The 22958-nt window shown below is 46.4% G+C and overlaps 1 protein-coding gene across 5 annotated transcripts in view; it reads left to right on the top strand.

Moving 5' to 3' along the window:
• Positions 1 to 22958, top strand: part of LOC123775347 (SLIT-ROBO Rho GTPase-activating protein 1) — a 301727-nt gene that overhangs the window by 55364 nt on the left and 223405 nt on the right. For all 5 annotated transcript variants that reach the window (XM_069311775.1, XM_069311777.1, XM_069311774.1 and 2 more), the window contains one exon: positions 8504 to 8594. In XM_069311775.1, coding sequence (XP_069167876.1) covers positions 8504 to 8594 — 91 coding nt within the window. The remainder of the gene's footprint in view (positions 1 to 8503; positions 8595 to 22958) is intronic.

Raw genomic sequence — 22958 nt, 5'->3', positions numbered from 1 at the left:
TGTCGAGATACAGCGATACTGAGGCTGTTTTTGTCAGTGATAAATTAAAGATAAATGATAACATAAGGCTTCACGTGATAACATTCCTGCAACAATGATAACATTACTGTAGCACAGGATAACATTACTGCAAATATATATATGGTAACATTAATGCAACGTATGCTATCATTTCAGCGCCATATGATAACAATTCAGCACCACATGATATCATTTCAGCAACACATGATAACATTTCAGCAACACATGATAACATTTCAGCACCACATGATAACATGATAATAACACACAATAACATTACTGTAATACTTGCCATTAATTAGTATATATATATATATATATATATATATATATATATATATATATATATATATATATATATATATATATATATATATATATATATATATAAATCAACACAGACATTAAAATCTATGTGATAAAATATTTTTGCCCAAGAGTCTGGGTGAAAGATAGCTTACAGCGCCCAGAGTAGAACCTAGACCTTAGATTATGCTCGTCCAAGCTCCTTCCCACCACAGAGATGCCTTCATCAATATAAACGAGATATACACGCGATATCAGAATCGTGTGTACACGATATCAGAATTTTGAGTTATGTAAATTAGTATTTTTGTACATTAGAATTCGGTGTGTAGGTTAGGTTAGGTGATTAGGCTCAGTTGGTGATTATTTGTTTTTTTTGACAAACACGTAGTTAGGCGACTGGTTTAACGACCATTTGGCCTTTGATGATGAAGGGAGGACCTAACGTAAGGACGTAAGGACCTTAGGACGTAAGGACCTTAGGACGAAAGGGTCATAACTTTTGTTTATGAGCTGGTGACCCGGGCGGTTAGGTCACAAACGAGCGCTATGAGCTATTGGTCCTGTGATGTGCGGTGTGGCAACAGCCTCAGAACTGCTGTTAAAGGAACTCTCCCGTTCGTGGCCGGCAATTATGTTAACGATCGCGGAGGTGGAAGCTGACTAAATGTTGTCATCCAATTATTCTTGTCTGATCGTCAATTAGTGTTAACAGCTCAATTAACCAATTAAAAACAAACCATTTTGTCTGATTATAAACCACAATTTACAGATGAATTCATTTTTTTTATCTTGAATAATAAATAACTATTTTAAGGCTTGTAATTAATAGTGCCTTAATTATTAGTAGCAATTACACGCAAATGACCTCTTATGGGTGTGATTAACTTGCCCTAAAGTAGCAGTTATACTGCTACGGGCTCACCATAGCCCGTGCTACTTGGAACTTTTTGTTCCGGGTAACGAATCTTAAACAACAACAACAGTTAGTGAAGCCAAGTGGGAAAATATAACAGTTGGCATTATTTGTACAAATTATGATGAATTGGTTAGAAATTTGATGGCAACAAATACATATTATTCAGATTATTTTAATAGTCTCCGTGGTGTAGTGGTAAGACACTCGCCTGGCGTTCCGCGAGCGCTATGTCATGGGTTCGTATCCTGGCCGGGGAGGATTTACTGGGCGCAATTCCTTAACTGTAGCCTCTGTTTAACTTAACAGTAAAATGTGTACTTGGTTGTAACAACGATTCTTCGCGGCGGGGATCGTATTCCAGGGACCTGCCCGAAACGCTGCGCGTACTAGTGGCTGTACAAGAATGTAACAACTCTTGTATATATCTCAAAAGATTGCAACCTATTGCAAGTTCAGACAAGCCTGAGTAAGTGCAGCCAGTCCCACATCTTAGTGGAGAAGAATCCAGCAAACTCAAGTTCAATAAGCAAGCGAGGAGTCACAATAACGTGGCTGAAGTATGTTGACCAGACCACACACTAGAAGGTGAAGGGACGACGACGTTTCCGTCCGTCCTGGACCATTCTCAAGTCGATTGTGAAAATGGTCCAGGACGGACCGAAACGTCGTCGTCCCTTCACTTTCTAGTGTGTAGTTTGGTCATCAAGTTTAATAATAAACAGTTTATCTTGTAAATATTAAACCAAGACCTCGCAGAAATATGCTGGAAAGAACAGTTCAATAAAACAAACATAAATCACCGGGTGAAGGAACACGAGCACAGTAGCACTAATCAGCTCAAGTTGCACGCCACTAATCAGGAGCACTTGATTAGCTCCTCAGAACCTGATCAACCAGTCTGTGACTCCTGCGTCAGGCCACTAATCAGGAGCACTTGATTAGCTCCTCAGAACCTGATCAACCAGTCTGTGACTCCTGCGTCAGACGGCAAGAACAATGTCAGTCACGTTGACAAGACCACTAAATCAGGATGCCTGACCAGAGACCGGGCCGCGGGGACAATGATTCCCGGAACTCACCGAAGGAAGACAAGAAAGGTAGTTCCAACATGTTGAGAATCAACACAAAATAGATCACAAAACAATGGATATATAAATTGGATAAGTTTAAATCCAGCAAAGTCCTGGGTAAATACTGGTTTGGAAACATTAATGTTTATTTTAGGAACAGATTACCAGGTAACACAATAGACCTTGGATCACTTGATTGTTTCAAGCGTAGGTTAGACATATATGTGAGTGTGGGTGTATAGAGGTGCCACGTGTGGCCCAATGTGTGCATATTGTGTAGTTTATATTGATGACTCCATAGACAAGAAGAATTTATATTTTTCAACACCACACAGTTGATGAACCAAATAGTTTTTACTTTTCAACATCATACAGTAGAGGAGTAGTGCATCATGCCAGAGTTCAACACTCAGATTTCAATGCAAATATTGTATTCGGCATAAAATGTATTTTTAAGTTAATATTTTTGGGGGTATGGAACGGATTAATTAAATTTACATTATTTCTTATGGGAAAATTCGTTTCGAGTTACGAATTTTCGAGTTACGACACGTCTCTGGGAACGGATTAAACTCGTAAGTGGAGGTACCACTGTATGCGTCATAATTGTTACTAAAAAAAAATTATAATTTCAAACGACAGATAAAACAAATAACTGAATTCCCACATATGAGAGGAAAGAAAATTTCCTTTCCTGTCCTGTGTGTAAGTTGTGCTCCACATCATTGTAACTTTCTCGCGACGCGAATACAAAACAGCACCCTTCTGGGTCCTGTTATCGCTCCAGCGCCTGAACGGTTGTGCAGAGAGAGAGAAAGAGACAGACAGAAGAGTGTTAAGTAAGGTGGCGTCGGGTAAAAGTTACCTTTGTTAGGACGGGTATAAATTGTGTCCGAGGGTGGCTGGGGTTGAGGCTTCAGGTCGCCTGCACACATCCCCAGTTGATGGGTTTGTCTTTATGGTCGGCCGAGTGGAAAGATATTGTGTGTGTGTGTGTGTGTGTATTCACCTAGTTGTGCTTGCGGGGGTTGAGCTTTGCTCTTTCGGCCCGCCTCTCAACTGTCAATCAACTGTTTTACTAACTACTTATTCTCTCTCTCCACACCACACACACACCCGAGGAAGCAGCCCGTGACAACTGACTAACTCCCAGGTACCTATTTACTGCTAGGTAACAGGGGCATTCAGGGTAAATGAACCTTTGCCCATTTGTTTCTGCCTGCTGCGGGAATCGAACCCGCGCCACAGAATTACGAGTCCTGCACGCTATCCACCAGGCTACCAGGCCCCCTACAGTCGCTGGTTAGACACCTCAGGCTGCATAACCATTCAGCAATTCTCCTGACCGGTTCAGCGTGTGTGGTGGCGGCCGTATTTCTGACAGGTTGTGGAAGGTGATGGTGGTTGAGGGCTGGTGTACAATGGCTTGAGAGGTAGCTTGGTGGAATGGTTGTCCTCCTGTACAGGTGTGGGATACAGGTGTGGGATACAGCAAGTGCAAACACAGTCTTTATTGACCGGCTTACTTGATATTGGCATGTGCTTCAATCAAGGTAACGGGGGGTGGGGGGAGGTACCGTATGATAGTGAAGGGTGTGGTGATGGGGGGGGGAGAGGGGGTGTGATGCGGAGAGGGGAGGGGGGGGTGTTGGGGATAGGAGGGGTGCTAGCGAGGGGGGTGAGATTGGATGTCTGGGGGTAAAAGATAGGGCCAACAAGCACGAAGCATCGACTATAAATATTTCTCTCTCTCTCTCTCTCTCTCTCTCTCTCTCTCTCTCTCTCTCTCTCTCTCTCTCTCTCTCTCTCTCTCTCTCTCTCTCTCTCTCTCTCTCTCTCTCTCTCTCTCTCTCTCTCTCTCTCTCTTTCTCTCTCTCTTTCTCTCTCTCTTTCTCTCTCTTTCTCTCTCTTTCTCTCTCTCTCTCTCTCTCTCTCTCTCTCTCTCTCTCTCTCTCTCTCTCTCTCTCTCTCTCTCTCTCTCTCTCTCTCTCTCTCTCTCTTTCTCTCTCTCTTTCTCTCTCTCTTTCTCTCTTTCTCTCTCTTTCTCTCTCTTTCTCTCTCTCTCTCTCTCTCTCTCTCTCTCTCTCTCTCTCTCTCTCTCTCTCTCTCTCTCTCTCTCTCTCTCTCTCTCTCTCTCTCTCTCTCTCTCTCTCTCTCTCTCTCCCCCACACACCAGAAACACGTGCTGGTACTGTGGGAGAAGTCTCTTAGATGTGGAAAGTTCACCGTATTCACCACGGGCTAAAAATCAATATCCAACTCCAGTATGTATGGGTCGGGGTGCGGGGTTGAGGCTCCACTGTTACACTCTCTTTACAGATTCAAAACGTGACTTGGGGGGTCTTGGGGCTGGTCGGCTCCCCCGGGTGTACGACCACCACGTCCTGACACCTGGCCTACCCTAGTTCGAACCCCTCCATAAGGATATGGTCAATTTTATCATTGTTTTCATTTTTTCCTTGCAACATTGCCTTACTGTTGCCAGGGTGAAGTGTTTGGGGGTTGTAGTGTCACCTTGTGTTGCTTCTGGGCCGCTTTTCGTCCTTAATTATTTCGTTGGGTTCCTCACAGACTTCCTTGTCGTTTTCTGAGAGACGGGAGTCAGCACAAGTCACCAGGAAGGCGTTATATCATATAATAAATAGAAAAATGACATGATATATGAAGATTTCCACCTTCATTTTTTCCTCCTACCCTCTTTTCTTCCCCATTCTCTTCCTCTCTTGAGCCACTACCCTCTTCCCTTTCCCCTCTTCTGTCCTCCCCTCATCCTCCACCACCCCACTATGCACGCACTGCTCAGGGTTCTCCACCACTTGTTGCTCTCTCTCCCTCCCTCTCCCTCTCACAGGGGAGAGGAAATGGACTTGTTGCATCGTGGTCCTCCCTCCCTCCCCTCCCTCCCCCCCCCTGCATCCCTGTTATCATCTGTGTTGATGCTGGTGATGCTGCTACTGTTGCTGGTGATGCTGCTACTGTTGCTGGTGATGCTGCTACTGTTGCTGGTGATGCTGCTACTGTTGCTGGTCGTTGCATCTCATCTGTGCATGCCTTGTTGTCATCAAATACCTGCCTGGGTCTTGTGCTGTAGGATAGGGTATTGTAGAACACCAGAACCACTATAGTCTTCCCATCTACTCTTAAGAGTCCCAATGATCCGGTGAATCTCTTCTTGAATCTTCCAGTTCCTCAAACTTCCACTTTCTCTCCTTATTACTTGGTATAACCTTGGAATTGCATCCTGGTTTCCACTATTGCAATTCTGTCAGGTTTTGTTTCACTAGCTCTATTTTTATATTTCCTCTGCTTTGTTTGATACTCCGTCAGCGTTGGTGTACCATACATTGAGACTGTTCTTGGGCGCACTGTCACCAGAATTCACAGAGCTCTTCTGTCTATCTGCCACAATTGGTGTAGGCTGCTAGAGACAGATGGAGGGAGTCCTGTCTGTGGTGAGGTGGGAAGTGTGTGGTTGTGTGCGTACTCACCTAGTTGTGCTTGCAGGGGTTGAGCTCTGGCTCTGTGGTCATCCGTTGGTCACACATGTGAATGTGTGTGTATGTAATTACCTAAGTGTAGTTACAGGATGAGAGCTACGCTCGTAGTGTCCCGTCTTTCCAGCACTCTTTGTCATATAACGCTTTGAAACTACTGACGGTTTTGGCCTCCACCACCTTCTCACTTAACTTGTTCCAACCGTCTAAAACTCTGTTTGCAAAAGAAAACTTTATAAAGTTTTTTCGGCACCTCTTGTTTCCTTATCTTGAAACCGTGGGCGCTTGTTCGTGAAGTTGTTGGTTTGTGAGTGTGTGTATGTGTATGTGAGTGTATGTGTGTATGTGTATGTGTATGTGTATGTGTGACGAGCTATGTGTGGAGATCGTTAACAATGTTATAGAAAAACTCTGAAACACAATTAAACTTTAGGAAATACAAAAGTAATGATTATTAACACATTATAGCCTAAAATAACGAACCTTGTGTATACGTTGATACATTACTCTATAATGTAGCTGTAGTGGAAACCAAGTTGTATTTTAATATGTCGACAAAACCCTTCCTCCCATTGGCTGGCAGCAACTGTGACTTGTCACGTGATCCAGCTCACAAGAGAAGCTCCAGGCGGGAAATTCAAATTCAAATTTAAATTCAAATTCAAATTCAAATTTAAATTCAAATTCAAATTCAAATTTAAATTCAAATCAGTGTTGAGCAAAATTTTTCAGGCTTATGTGAAGACTACAACTGCAGCTAATTGTTATACAGTAGATTTGTTGTAATATATCGTAGTTTAAAATATGTTCGTGGTTACGTATATGATATTTAGAAATAGATTGGAGAGGTAGAGTCAAAATTATTATTGGGTGTAAATAGGAGTTGTTTTGCTGGGCCCGGAGGGAGGGGGGGGGGGCGGCGCATGTTGTGTTTCTTTTGTTCTGATGTTCTTTTGTTCGGCTCTCCTGCCTGGCGCTACGGGAGAGCTCCCACCAGTTATTGTTTACATATTTTCTTGTGTTTTCACACACACACACACACACGCGCGCGCGCGGCACACACACACACACGCGCGGCACACACACACACACACACACACACACACACACACACACACACACACACACACACACACACACACACACACACACACGCGCGCGGCACACACACACACACACACACACACACACACACACACACACACACACACACACACACACACACACACACACACACACACACACACACACACACACACACACGCGGCACACACACACACACACACACACACACACACACACACACACACACACACACACACACACACACACACACACACACACACACACACATACATTCCTGATACCAAAGAGCCAGAGCTCAACCCCCGCAAGCACAATTAGGTGAGTACACACACACACACACATACACGCGTAATGAAACTGAGAATAGGGGTGGACAGGTTCACTGAGAATGACAAGGAGGTGTGGGAGGAACTCAACAAGACATTCCAGGAGTTCTTCACAATAGAGCAGGGAAAAGTTCCTGAACCTTACAAAAATTGGACAGGAAACAGACGGTTGGGCAGACTGCATATTTTTGTATTGCCAGAAAGCCTTTAACAAGGTACCCCCCATAAGAAACTAGTGCATGAGCTGGAGATGCAGGCAGGAGTGAAAGGGAAGGTACTCCAGTGGATAAGGGAGTACCTAAGCAACAGAAGACAACGAGTCACTGTGAGGGGGGAGATCCTAGAGTAGTGATTTCCCACAGTGTTCAGTTATTGGTCTTATGAAGTTTGTGATATATGTAAACGAACTTCAGAGGGAATATACTCTTCCTCTTCCTCTTCCTGATATCAATCTAGGGGTTGATATCACACAGAACCTGTCTCCTGGCTGAAGCCCACATGCAAAGGATATCATCAGCGGCGTATGCGAGGCTGGCTGACATCAGAACTGCTTTTGGAATTGTGTATGGAATAATTTAAAAACCTTGCATACCACATATGTCAGACCAATCCTGGAGTATGCGGCTTGAGCACGGAGTCCGTACCTTGTCAAGCATTAGACGACTGTGGAGAAGGTTCAGAGGTATGCCACCAGACTAGTTCCAGACCTACGAGGCATGAGTTACGAGGAAAGGCGACGTGAAATAAACCTCACGTCGCTGGAAGATAGAAGATTTTTGGGGAGACATGATTGCCACATATAACATTTTTAGGGGAACTGATAGGATAAAGACAGATTATTTAGCACGGGTGGTTCTCCCACAAGGGTACACATAATACCCAAATGAAATCTCATTAAGAAGTGATGTGGTGGAGGTTGACTCTATTCACAGCTTCAAGTGTAGATATGATAGAGCCCAGTAGGCTCAGGAACCTGTACACCAGTTGATTGACAGTTGAGAGGCGTCAATCAATTAGTGCGCTGGTTGACGGTTGAGAGGCGTCAATCAATTAGTGCGCTGGTTGACGGTTGAGAGGCGGGACCAAAGAGCCGAAGCTGAACCCCAGCAAGCACCATTAAGGTGAGTACAATTAGGTGAGTACTGGCAAGTATGCCTCTTGTCCAGATCTTGTATTAAACCTGTTTTAGCCTAGATAAACCCTAATGAAGTAGGTTGTTCTTGTAGTGTATGAAGACATGACCTTAACCACCTGATAAACCACTCTTGTTATGACCTACAGGCCACGTGGGCGCGCGGCACGGGGTCACTGCGCCTGCGCGATGGCCGCGAGAAGGACAGATCCCTCACAGAGCTGGAGAACGTCTCTAAAGGTACGTTAGTGAAGACTTACTGTTGTTGTTATAGATTCAGCTACTCGGAACAAGTTTCTAGTAGCACGGGCTATGGTGAGCCCGTAACTTACCTGGCACAGGAGCGGGGCAAGTAGCACGGGCTATGGTGAGCCCGTAACTTACCTGGCACAGGAGCGGGGCAAGTAGCACGGGCTATGGTGAGCCCGTAGCTTACCTGGCACAGGAGCGGAGCAAGTAGCACGGGCTATGGTGAGCCCGTAACTTACCTGGCACAGGAGCGGGGCAAGTAGCACGGGCTATGGTGAGCCCGTGCTAAGACTTACTGTCTGTTCCTCCCTCCCTGGTGGCTGTCACTGTCTGATCAATCGGATTTTGATTTCCTGCGCCAGAATACATGCAGCGGAATCCAACAGCCTGGTTGATCAGATCTCGAGGGCATTTTCTCTCAGAACAATTTCAGGGGTAACAGGATGGTGAGTTGCCTTTTCCCCTCATTATCTTCTGTATGTGGGGTCTTGTGCGTGCGTGTGTGTTTGCGTGCGTGCGTGCGTGTACAATAGTATCCGTGAGTCACGCCTGCATACGGATGAGTAATTGTCACACACTCATTATATTCATCCATAACAACCTTGTATATACATGCAAATTAGCCTGGGAGGGAAGATAGTAGCCCTCTTCAGGAAACTCCCATGCATATATTACCATAGTATTAGGGGTCTGAACCCCCCATATTGGGTTCTGTTTACCTGTGGGAGAACAGGTAAACAGGTGCCTCTTGTGCACTGTTTGCTCACAACCTACTGGGTTGGTCTCCTTATCTTATATACATATATATATATATATATATATATATATATATATATATATATATATATATATATATATATATATATATATATATATATATATATGTCGTACCTAGTAGCCAGAACGCGCTTCTCAGCCTACTATGCAAGGCCCGATTTGCCTAATAAGCCAAGTTTTCCTGAATTAATATATTTTCTCTAATTTTTTTCTTATGAAATGATAAAGCTACCCATTTCATTATGCATGAGGCCAATTTTTTTTTATTGGAGTTAAAATTAACGTAGATATATGACCGAACCTAACCAACCCTACCTAACCTAACCTAACCTATCTTTATAGGTTAGGTTAGGTTAGGTAACCGAAAAAGTTAGGTTAGGTAGTCGAAAAACAATTAATTCATGAAAACTTGGCTTATTAGGCAAATCGGGCCTTGCATAGTAGGCTCAGAAGTGCGTTCTGGCTACTAGGCTACTAGGTACGACATATATATATATATATATATATATATATATATATATATATATATATATATATATATATATATATATATATATATATAGACCTATGGATGTAACATTCACGTTGGGCACTAGGTGTTTCGAACCCCCGTCCTCTGATGTCGGGAGCTCTGCCGACTGCGCTGTGGGTTAGCCATGAAAGGAAAGGTTCCCAAGGCAACTAGCCGCTGCTCTGATGGGAATTGTCTAATCCTACTGCTGCTTGAGTTGTAGCCACGGCGATGGTGGCCACGACAACCACTAAACAACACAACAGTTAACTACCAGGGCGTGGAATACCAGCGAAATGTTAGACGACCCAGTGGAAGGAAGACTACACCAAGACGAGGCGCCCCACCCCCCACATCTGGGGCGCCCCACACCCCCCCACAGATGGGGCAGCCCACCCCCACAGAGACGGCCCCACCTCCACAGCTGGGGCGGCCCACCCCAACCCCAACATGGAGAATACATCACATACGCTGACGATGTCACCCAAATAATATACCAACCGGGACCATCAAAGCCGCTACTAGCCGACAAGACCAAGGCGGCAATTGAACTCATAAACCACTTTGAGAAGCAATGGAAAATTAGCACAAGCAAAAGTTCCAGATAATACACATTGCAAAAAGAAACCCGGACCCCATTATCCTTGACAACCGTCCGATCCAATATGCGGAGGTCGGCAGAATACTGGGACTCATGATCAATAGAATAGGGATACAAATCCATGTAAGAGACCGACTAAACAAAGCCAAAGCAGCCTTAGGAAAACTGAGGAGATTCCGAAGCCTCAGTACTAACATTCAGATCCACCTATATAAGGCTCTAGTTCGGCCGCATCTAGAGTATCCCCCGGTACCACTACACACCATGAAGAAAACTAACATGCAGAAACTGCAAGCAGTGCAAAATAAGGCGCTAAGGAGAGCAGCAAAATACCGTCCACCATATGATCAGACAATCCAGGAGCTCCACGAACTCCTGAACACAGCCACTAAACATCAGACTGCAGCACCACGCCATCAGGGTGTGGAACACCATCAGAATGTTAGAGGACCCAATGTTAGAAAGATTGCTCCAAGATGAGACGCCCCGCTCCCACAGCTGGTGGCCCAAGATGAGACGCCCCACTCCCACAGCTGGTGGCCGAAGATAAGACGCCCCACTCCCACAGCTGGTGGCCGAAGATGAGACGCCCCACTCCCACAGCTGGTGGCCCAAGATGAGACGCCCCACTCCCACAGCTGGTGGCCGAAGATAAGACGCCCCACTCCCACACCTGGTGGCCCAAGATGAGACGCCCCACTCCCACAGCTGGTGGCCCAAGATGAGACGCCCCACTCCCACACCTGGTGGCCCAAGATGAGACGCCCCACTCCCACACCTGGTGGCCCTCGATATACTAGATGACACCCCAGCCCCACAGTACATAATTCCCACATGAAACACTAACCAGAAATCCCCCCCCCCTCCCCCACCCAAAAAACAACAACAGCTGCATCACACACTTGACACTACACAAACATTTATCAAACACCTCCCCCAAAACTTAACCCTACTAAGAGACCATCAACACATGAGTCTGAGAGTATGGGACACATGTGTTGAGATACTTGTATAAGTATTACAAACACCAGACACTGACTCAGATACACACACCTTGTGTCAGTGAGGTGGGGACTGCCAGCCTCCACAACCATCATTGTAGTGTCTACCTGCCTCCACAACCATCATTGTAGTGTCCACCTGCCTCCACAACCATCATTGTAGTGTCTACCTGCCTCCACAACCATCATTGTAGTGTCCACCTGCCTCCACAACCATCATTATAGTGTCCACCTGCCTCCACAACCATCATTGTAGTGTCCACCTGCCTCCACAACCATCATTGTAGTGTCCACCTGCCTCCACAACCATCATTGTAGTGTCCACCTGCCTCCACAACCATCATTATAGTGTCCACCTGCCTCCACAACCATCATTGTAGTGTCCACCTGCCTCCACAACCATCATTGTAGTGTCCACCTGCCTCCACAACCATCATTATAGTGTCCACCTGCCTCCACAACCATCATTGTAGTGTCCACCTGCCTCCACAACCATCATTATAGTGTCCACCTGCCTCCACAACCATCATTGTAGTGTCCACCTGCCTCCACAACCATCATTGTAGTGTCCACCTGCCTCCACAACCATCATTATAGTGTCCACCTGCCTCCACAACCATCATTGTAGTGTCCACCTGCCTCCACAACCATCATTATAGTGTCCACCTGCCTCCACAACCATCATTATAGTGTCCACCTGCCTCCACAACCATCATTATACTTGTCATGTATACAAGTTCTCTTCACTCCGCTCCCAGGATTATTCCTCCACCTTCATTTAAAACAACTTCTGTATGTGTAAGCTGAGAGAGTTTTCTACCTGGTGGGTTTTGAGCATTAAGCTGAAAGTTAGCTTTACCTGGAGGTTACCTGTGTTATTTCTTACCTGCAGCTTTACCTGGAGGTTACCTGTGTTATTTCTTACCTGGAGCTTTACCTGGAGGTTACCTGTGTTATTTCTTACCTGGAGCTTTACCTGGAGATTACCTGTGTTATTTCTTACCTGGAGCTTTACCTGGAGATTACCTGTGTTATTTCTTACCTGGAGCTTTACCTGGAGGTTACCTGTGTTATTTCTTACCTGGAGCTTTACCTGGAGATTACCTGTGTTATTTCTTACCTGGAGCTGCCTGTAAGTTGAGCTCATGGCGGGTGGAACTCTATATTAAAAATTGTTGTCCTGAGTGTATTGGCCAGTGGCAGGTTTGTTCTTATTAAGGTTATTAAGTGGACACTAGTTTATTGTTAACTGCTTTTGTGATTTGTCCTTTGTTCTGTTTGTTTCTGTTCTTGTGTCTGTGTGTCATCTTTACTCTCTCTCTCTCTCTCTCTCTCTCTCTCTCTCTCTCTCTCTCTCTCTCTCTCTCTCTCTCTCTCTCTCTCTCTCTCTCTCTCTCTCTCTCTCTCTCTCTCGCCGGGATGCTCCCCTCAGCCTCCATGCCTCACCTAAACAAACAAGCAAACGACGTCGTTCACCGCTCGTATACATGATCTAGGATGAGAGTAAGGGGAGGGGGGGGTTAGGGGTTCAGGGAAGGGGTGTTAGGGCACCAGGGAGTGAAGGCCCTGGGGGGAGAGGATAGAGGGGGGGCGGGGAGAAGGGATACAGAGCTATGGGGAGAGGGGGGGGAGGGGGGGATGACGAGGGAATGACACCTTGTTTCATGTGTGGTTCATGCCAGATTCTCTTGATGGCAAAAGCTTATTTATATACTTGAGAGTGTAGCAATTTTTTTTTTTTATTATTATTTTCTACCACAGACGTGGCCAGACATTTACAATGCTAACCAGCATATATACATTTTCTTCTGTCCTCCATGGACAGGGTTAGAGATGTGTTAAACATATAGTTCATGGGTTTATTGAACACTCAACCACAGAAGGTGATTCGGTTGGGTAATATATTAATATTTGTGTTTAGGTCTAAGTCAACTTCCTCCTTGTTTCACGCCAATTTCGCTCCAATGTGTGTCATTATGATGGGTTATATTTACGTGAGATGTGGTCCAGACAAAAGAGATTCTAAACCCTTACCTTGAGGTGCTTCCGGGGCTTAGCGTCCCCGCGGCCCGGTCCTCGACCAGGCCTCCTGGTTGCTGGACTGATCAACCAGGCTGTTGGACGCGGCTGCTCGCAGCCTGACGTATGAGTCTCAGCCTGGTTGATCAGGCTGGACCTGGACCTGGTTAATCCTTTACTCTGTGCAGCGATCAGGTTATTTATAGTTGCAATTATGAGGTTCTTGTTATCAATCTTGCAGAAGTTTTGAAGTGCTTGAAGAGCAGACATTGAAACACAAATATTCCTCCTATTGTGATTTTTAGCCCAACCACTTGGACTGGACGGTAGAGCGACGGTCTCGCTTCATGTAGGTCGGCGTTCAATCCCCGACCGTACAAGTGGTTGGACACCATTCCTTCCTGTTCCATCCCAGATCCTTATCCTGACCCTTTCCAAGTGCTATATAGCCATAATGGCTTGGCTCTTTCCCTTGATAATTCCTTCCTATTGTGTTTTTAGCTAACTGGTGGATTAGTTGTAGTGCTGTTAGTTTGTTTGTGAAGCGGTCTGTTGGTTGTTTAACCTGACACTGAGAGTCTGTGTGTGTGCTGGGACTGTTTCTGGAAAACCTGTTTGTGGAACACAAAGGCGGGGAAGTTAATTAGGTGCAAGGGATGATAATCAACAAGGGATTTAACCACCATCGTGTAGAATAGTCTCATACTGCTGTTGACACCCATAGCATGGTGATAGGTTGTGTGGGGTGGGGTGGGGGGGGGGGCAGTAGGGGATAGGGTGTGTAATAACACATAGAATATAATAAGCATTTAAGTGTATTGGTGAATGTTGCATAGTATTCATCCGTGGACACACCTGTGTGTTGATATTCACGAGACACGCACACACGCACACACACATACACACACACACACACACACACACACACACACACACACACACACACACACACACACACACACACACACACACACACACACACACACACACACACTGGAAGCTGACTCCATACACAGTTTCAGGTGTAGATATGATAGAGCCCAGTAGGCTCAGGAACCTGTACACCAGTTGATTGACGGTTGAGAGGCGGGACCAAAGAGCCAGAGCTCAACCCCCGCAAGCACAAATAGGCGAGTACACACACACACACACACAGTTGCAGATCTCTAACAAAGGGAGCCAGCTTATCTTAGCTGCCAACACCCCCACACCGTGTCAGCAAGGCGGACAGCCCGCCTGGCGTCATGACTCGCTATATTCCACATTTCTACAACTGTTCCCTTCACCTCAACCCATCCATCATGTTCATCTCTCCCTCCAAACAGGTACACAACAGGTACACAACAGGTACACAACAGGTACACAACAGCAAAACAATCTGGTGTGACTCGACCCCAGACCCGGCCAGCCAGCCTGGCCAGCTTCACGAAGCAGTTACGCAAGTACTTACGAACGTGTACATCTTTCCTCAATATTTGACAACTTTGGTTACATTTATTAAACAGTTTACAAGCATGAAAACTTGCTAATCAACTGTTGTTATTGTTATAAACAGCCTCCTGGTGCTTCGGCGCTCATTAACTGTTTAATAATTGTAAACAAAGCCGCCAAAGATTGAGAAAAGATGTACAGGTTCGTAAGTGCTTGCGTAACTGCTTCCTGAATCTGGCGCCCCTGGCCGCCAGTCTCAAACCACTTACTACCACCGAATCATACCTAGTTGTTAGTGATATGATTCTCACGCACGCCAACTACAATCATCAAACATCATCACTACAGTCCTTGTTGCACCATTAAAGGTCACCGGAGCTAATTAGTTAGCCTTTTGTGTTGGCCGTTGATCGCACTGGACAAAATATCTTTGTTTACTGGCGTTCGCTTGTTTGCCGATCGGTTGTTAGAGGCGCTCTGTTGATACGTTGCATTTGTAACGTTGGTTACGACAACAGAAAACGTAAGCTATGGGTTGAGTCCCATGAGGGGGGGGGACTCTTAAATACCCACCAACCATGCTAGTCCAACACGGGGGAGACATCTCCCGTCACGCAGGGTGCAGTCGCACCTCCACAGATCTCCAGTATCAGTTCTTGATACTGGTAATGGCTCAAAAGGGCCACCACTTACGGGCTATTCATGCCCGTGCCACCTTTTGGGTGACTTAATCCTCATCAATCAATCAGCCAGTCCAAGCTCTTCCCTGGATATATAAACAGAGGTTGGGTCAACATGGTTGCTTACGGGGTATTCATGTCCGTGCCACCTCTTGGGTGGCTTAATCTTGACCAATCAACAATGGTTGCAACTGTGCACTGTGCTCACATGTCAGTATGTACAGCCTAGTTTTAGTGTGTGTAATGTTACACTCTATATGGGTGTTATGGTGTTAAATGTTGGCCAGTATATTTATTTTTGTAGTATATTTTCTACACTAGATGTTATCTTCTTGAGGTTATCTTGAGATGATTTCGGGGCTTAGCGTTCCCGCGGCCTGAACGTGTGTCATTCATTTTTAACGATGGTAACTAGCATATATAGTTATCAGGGAAGAGTCGTCAAGTTTCTGTGGATCCCCTCCCATGTTGGGGATCCCCTCCCATGTTGGAATATGTGGGAATGAACGAGCAGATGTGCTGGCTGCTGAAGGCGCTGAAGGAGACCATATTGAATACTTCATACCCAAGACTCTGCTACAAATTAGAGGTATTGTCAGGCAACATCACCGTGACAAGGTAACTGAGGAAAGGAGGATAGAAGCACAAACCAGTGAATCTGTACGATGGTACAATGTGGTTGCAGCTGGCAGTCCCAATCATTATGGCCGAAGAGGAGGTGGCCGCGGGAGAGAATCAGTAATAGCGAGAATCCGTCTTGGATACAAATATCCATGGAGATTCGTGATGGAAACAACAGTTGAGCAGCGGAGTTTCAGAACCTGTGGTGAGAGTGATGGGCACCGCCTTGACCACTACCTGAGAGTGTGAACATCTGAGAGTCATTAGAAATGTGTGTAGCATAATAAAACCCACTATTTTTGAGTTAGGAAAATACTATCTATCAAATATAAATCTGTTATCAAAAGATTTCCCCATTTTGCACCCGCAAGATAACGTAAGATTTTAAGGGTTGACGAATGTTAATCTTCTTGTCTGATAAGCTGTTCACTTGAGACAGTTAAGCAAGACCCAGCTGTGTCTGGGTACAAGTGACAGGATGAACAACCCAGCGGGTTTTCTTCCTATTGGGGAGTGTTGTACATGCTGCTATGGCGGTGTGTCCACTCACAGGATGAGTGGCGATGCCCAACAAACTCGCCCGTCGGGGCAAAATTAAAATTAAAATTACATAAGATACAAAATGAAAGAAAATGACAAGGATCTCGTAGACTGAAGTGGCTGACTCAGAGATCATATTGTGCCTCACTAATGTTTTTGGAGATGATGTGTTTCTTCAGACGTTCATGGTAGTGTTCTTGTGAGGCTGTGTCGTGTTGGGTGACATGTTGGCCTCTCTGGGTGAGGTGACATGTTGGTATGTCATGTTGAGGGGTCATGTTGGGCTGCCATGTAGGGGCTGCCATGTTGGGGCTGCCATGTTGGGGCTGCCATGTTGGGGCTGCCATGTTGGGGCTGCCATGTTGTCAGCTTGCCCAAGACTGAAGTGTAGAATACACCATGTGTGCCAACTTTCTGAAAGAGAAAACATGCATTCATCTGATTATATATTGCAGAATGTCCCATATTGACTGACTTTGGCACACCTTGGATTGAGATAGACTGAACTCTGTAAATATTATGCAATTACTGGAACACGTGACGATGTACTGGACCTGTACTATGTAATGCACCAGTTATGTAATATGTCATGTAATTATAACTTTGAGTTTGTAAAGGGTCACCAATCACCAGTGGCTGAGTGCCCAATCACCCCTCAACAAGATCCGTTGGCCTAACAAGCCAAGTTTGTTGTAGAAACAAAAACTTAAAAACTCCCGGCCCAGGATTCATCAAATATTTCCCCAACTAGTTACGAAACCTGTATATCTTGTGTCAATCATGGCGGCATTGTTTATATATAGTAAACAGTTTATGGTCCCCCAAGCTCTACGAGGCTGTTTATAACAATAATAACCTTGGGTTGTGACGCTGACAAGCTCGTAAACTGTTTAATATATGTAAACACAGTCGCCCCTCACTAAGGAGAGATGTACAGGTTTCGCAAGTATTTGGGTAAATGCTTCAAGATTCCTGGCCAGCGATCATGCCGGAAGTGGAGTTGAGGAGAGGGAAGGGAAGGAGGGGAATGTGGAAGGAGGAAGGAGGGGAATGTGGAAGGGGAAAGGAGGGGAATGTGGAAGGGGGAAGGAGGGGAATGTGGAAGGGGGAAGGAGGGGAAAGGAGAGGAATGTGGAAGAGGGAAGGAAGGGAATGTTTGAGAGGGGCGAGAGGCTCTTGACCCATTTTACTGCTGTGATAACGCGGGAACACCGACGGACACTTTGCATAACATGCTGGCAATGTTTTCACTGCCCCCAGCCTGCAGCCCCCTGCAGGCTGGTGCAGGGGCGTGATGCCCCCTGCCTGCAGCCCCCAGCCTGCAGCCCCCTGCAGGCTGGTGCAGGGGCGTGATGCCCCCTGCCTGCAGCCCCCAGCCTGCAGCCCCCAGCCTGCTGGTGCAGGGGCGTGATGCCCCCTGCCTGCAGCCCCTAGCCTGCTGGTGCAGGGGCGTGATGGGAGGTGTTGAGGGAGTGGGGGCCGTGATGGATGGGGTGGTGATAGGGACGAGGGAAGAGGGGGAGTGGCATGAGTGTGAGGGAAGGGGGTTATATAGGGGAGGTGAGTACAGATTGAGGAGCCACCGTACCACCATTGTCCCCTTCTCCTGCTTCATCACCCTCTCTCCTAGCTCCCTCTCTCCTCCTTCAGGCTCTCCAGCCTCCCTCACCTTCCCTCCATGGCTGTCTGCCTGTCCCTCATGGCTGTCTGCCTGTCTGCCTTTCCGTTTGTCACGCTTGAGAATCTCGTAAATTGTGGCGGGTGTGTGGTCGACGCCATCATTAATTCCACAACAATTTTGGCGAGGAAGAAGGTGATTCTCAGAGAGGGAGAGAGAAGGAGAGAAAGAGAGAGAGAGAGAGAGAGAGAGAGAGAGAGAGAGAGAGAGAGAGAGAGAGAGAGAGAGAGAGAGAGAGAGAGAGAGAGAGAGAGAGAGAGAGAGAGAGAGAGCAAGCACCATACCTACTGATAAGGCATTTTTACATCCCGCTCTTTTAATCAAAATGCCAAAGTCTTAACTTTTCTGAAAGTATATATATATATATATATATATATATATATATATATATATATATATATATATATATATATATATATAAATTTTGTGAGGGTACCACCTCTGGTGCCAATGTGGGGACCCATAGCCTCGGAGAAGAAAATAAAAAGTATTCAGAGGAGACCTTGTGGTCTCTCACTGAACACTAATATTATCTTCTCCTACCACCCCCATTCTTTTGTATGTACACATATATATTTACTTTATTTGAACTTTGTTACAAAAAAGGAGTTACATATGGGTTACAAAGATGGTTGTCATAGGTTGTCGAGTTCCTCCAGCTCCTCAGATGGTGGGCAGGAACCCTGGATGCAGTGCGCATTTCCCCTCTGTATCGCCACACTGAGGCGCTGGAAAAGAAAGCTTGCAGCTCTCGGGTCCCTTGTTGTTTCAATGAGCCTAGAACCCAGTTCCTTCAAAAAACTGGTAGCACTTTTACCCCAGGCGCCGAGCGTCTCAGAAGCAATGGGGACAAAATTGTAGTGGTGATCCAGTTCTCTATACTTACGGGATTTGGCTGCTTCCCTGTGGGTGGCAGCGCCACCTGGTTGTGCAACACTGAGGTTAATGTAGGTGCTAGCCAGGGCTGATACGCACGTGTAGTCCCACACCAACTGCTTGCCATTCTTCCAGGGGTTCACTGTGATACCATCCGGGCGACCAATAAGAGCATCAGAGTTACGGGGCGTTAGGTAACGGGGCTCTCTTTCAGCTGGGCATCCAGCTGTAGTGAGGCTCCTCTTGATGATGTCGTTAACTTCACTGTGCCTCGAGTGCCATCCCCCTGTGCTTTGGCAGAGTAGGCCATGGTGACCGTACCTGTCAGCCACCACCTCGCCGCAAATACACCTATATCTGGTGTGGATTGGGGCAGCAAGGCGGAGGGCCACAGCAATTCGGAGGGCGTGTGGTGTGAGACGCGTGCCAGTTGCCGACATTGGGGTTGCTAACAGGAAATCCCCTGCATGTGGTGCTGCTACTGCTGTGAGGCGAGCAATGTCGTGTTGTGTTGTTGCAGCACCCAGGCACTCTGCAGCAACTTGGTCTACAATGGGACCATCCCAGCTGGATTGCTTGTGGGATTTTGGGGATGGTGGTTGAGGTGATTGGCCTGCACGAGAGGCCCACTCTGTGGCACAGCGTGTAAAATTGGGATCATGTACACCTGCCAGCTGATGTAAGTGGGCAGGTAGAATTTCCTTCACAAGGTCGTCGGATGCTGATAAGGAGGACAGGAAGGCTGGAACAGCGATTTGCGTTGCTGTTCGAACTCCGAGGCCCCCAAGTCTTACGGGAAGAGAGGCTTGTTTCCACTGTAGGTCATCGAGAGAGAGGTTAAGGGCTTTTTCTAGCATTGATTTCAGTAACCGGTCATACTCACTTAGTTTTTGGCTACTGTAAGATGGTGAACACCTCAGAAAGTAGGTTAACCTGGGGAGGGACAGACATCTGGTGATGAGGTAGAGTGCATCATGAGCATCAATATCCTCAATCCTCCCATCCATCCTCTTAAGGTCGGCGATTTTCTTATCAAGGACCTCATCGATGGCTTTCAACCCCAGGGGAGCTCCTAGGAGTGTGCTGTCTTCAGGTTTAGTTTTATGGATATTTGGCAGAAGACCCTCTATTCTCTCTACGATGCCCTGGTTGGAACATATTATTTCACATTTAGAAGGGTTCAGGGTGAGGCCTAAAACTGCACCTTGCTCCTGGATTTTTCTGATGTCCTCCAGGAGGGAGTCTTGGGAACCAGCTAGGATACCATCATCCAAGAACCAGATGTTAAGCTCGCTGGACAGGACCTCTGTGACTTGTTTGATGACTAAGCAGAAAAGGAGAGGAGCGAGGGGGTCACCCTGTTGGACGCCTTCTCGCGAGTCAATTTCATGTTCGCCAAAAAGTAGCTTAAGATCCATACTGTAGCATGAATGTACAAAAGGGTAGAGGGAAGGGAAATGACTATGAATCGCACGGAGTACAGCATCCCTCCGCACCAAATTGAAGGCATTTTTGAAATCTAGCTTGATAAGGGCCTTTTCGTCTGTGATGTTGGCGATGAAGGCTCGAGCTGCATGGGCTGCCGCCTCACACCCTTGTGGAATGCCAAACCCGAGCTGTTTTGGCTTCAGCATGTTGGCCGCTGCATCACTATATATATATATATATATATATATATATATATATATATATATATATATATATATATATATATATATATATATATTCTGTTCAGTGGAGATACACAGTGTGTATCTGTGTACACTGAAATAGTGTACAACTAGGTGTGTACACCGCGTCATGAACACCATGATAAGGACAATCCTCGCTGTACTCACCTAGTTGTGCTTGCGGGGGTTGAGCTCTGGCTCTTTGGTCCCGCCTCTCAACCGCTGTGTAGCTTTCCTGCCTCTGTTATCGAGTCATGTTGCCTGACTGTTGTTGCAGCAGCTCTGTGTGCAATATTGCTACTGTCAGAACTGTGTACACGAATCTTCCCCCCCCCCCCCCTTCCCAATCCTCATCACGTGACTGTCCTAGTCAATGAAGAGTGAGATGTGGCAGCATCTGACTCTCCGTGATATTGGACATACAAGTTCCTGAAGCAAATGTGATAGTGAGGGGGGGGGGGGGAGATGGCATGGTGAGAGGCAGGTTTGTGCTCTCACTATTCACTATTCACTTGTCACTCTGATACTGTGGAAGCTCTCTCACTCTCTCTCTCTCTCTCTCTCTCTCTCTCTCTCTCTCTCTCTCTCTCTCTCTCTCTCTCTCTCTCTCTCTCTCTCTCTCTCTCTCTCTCTCTCTCTCTCTCTCTCTCTCTCTCTCTCTCTCTCTCTGTCTCTCTCTGTCTCTCTCTGTCTCTCTCTGTCTCTCTCTGTCTCTCTCTCTCTCTCTGTCTCTCTCTGTCTGTCTCTCTCTCTCTCTCTCTCTCTCTCTCTCTCTCTCTCTCTCTCTCTCTCTCTCTCTCTCTCTCTCTCTCTCTCTCTCTCTCTCTCTCTCTCACGTCACACCAACTGCATCTTCACCTTGTTAATATGTTATGATTTTAAGTCCCACTCTCCTCTCTCTCTCTCCCACCTCTCCCTTTCGCTGTTATCGTCTACTTTCCCCATTCCTGTTCCGTTCACCCTCCCTACCCCTCCCTTATCTCACTCCTCGACCCTCCTCTCCCTCACTACCCTTCCCCCAACATCTTACCTATTCCCCCCTTCCTCCGGCAGGTCTTAGGAGAGGTTCCCTTCAGTCAGACGCCTGACTCCACAGCTATTGACCCATCTACCTTTCCTTACCCTTCCCTCCCTCCTGTGAGAGAGAGAGAGAGAGAGAGAGAGAGAGAGAGAGAGAGAGAGAGAGAGAGAGAGAGAGAGAGAGAGAGAGAGAGAGAGAGAGAGAGAGAGAGAGAGAGAGGGAAAGAGAGAGATAGTGAATGATTCCACAGAATACTACCTGCATTTCCCCCATTCATGACTTAAGTGGAAGATAGTGAGGATGTATTATGGACACTATCGTGATGAGCGATAGTGAGGTCGACCTAGCCCCCCATCACGCCTCCTAGCACCTCCTAACACCTCCTAACACCTCCTAACACCTACCAAACAACATGGTAAAACAGGAAGCCTCCAAGAGCTGTCTCCTGAACACCTTCTCGAATTCTGCTACCAAATATACCCTTCCATACAGCTCTCGTTCTCACTGTTCTCGTGGCTCGTTCTCACTGTTCTCATGACTCGTTCTCACTGTTCTCATGACTCGTTCTCACTGTTATCATGACTCGTTCTCACTGTTCTCATGGCTCGTTCTCACTGTTCTCATGGCTCGTTCTCACTGTTCTCATGTCTCGTTCTCACTGTTCTCATGCCTCGTTCTCACCGTTCTCGTGGCTCGTTCTCACTGTTCTCGTGGCTCGTTCTCACTGTTCTCATGGCTCGTTCTCACTGTTCTTATGGCTCGTTCTCACTGTTCTCATGGCTCGTTCTCACTGTTCTCATGGCTCGTTCTCACCAGGATCAACAGTAAACTCATTAACGAGCCTGGTAAACCAGTGCTCAGCTGTCTCTCTCCTAACATACACAGCGGCTCACGGTACACCTACACAGAGAGGTACACCTCATTTCTCA

Source organism: Procambarus clarkii, chromosome 70 (genome assembly GCF_040958095.1).
Source record: "Procambarus clarkii isolate CNS0578487 chromosome 70, FALCON_Pclarkii_2.0, whole genome shotgun sequence".
Lineage (NCBI taxonomy): Eukaryota > Metazoa > Arthropoda > Malacostraca > Decapoda > Cambaridae > Procambarus > Procambarus clarkii.
The sequence above is the reverse complement of the archived record's forward strand: the minus strand, read 5'-3'. Positions and strand labels throughout refer to the sequence as shown.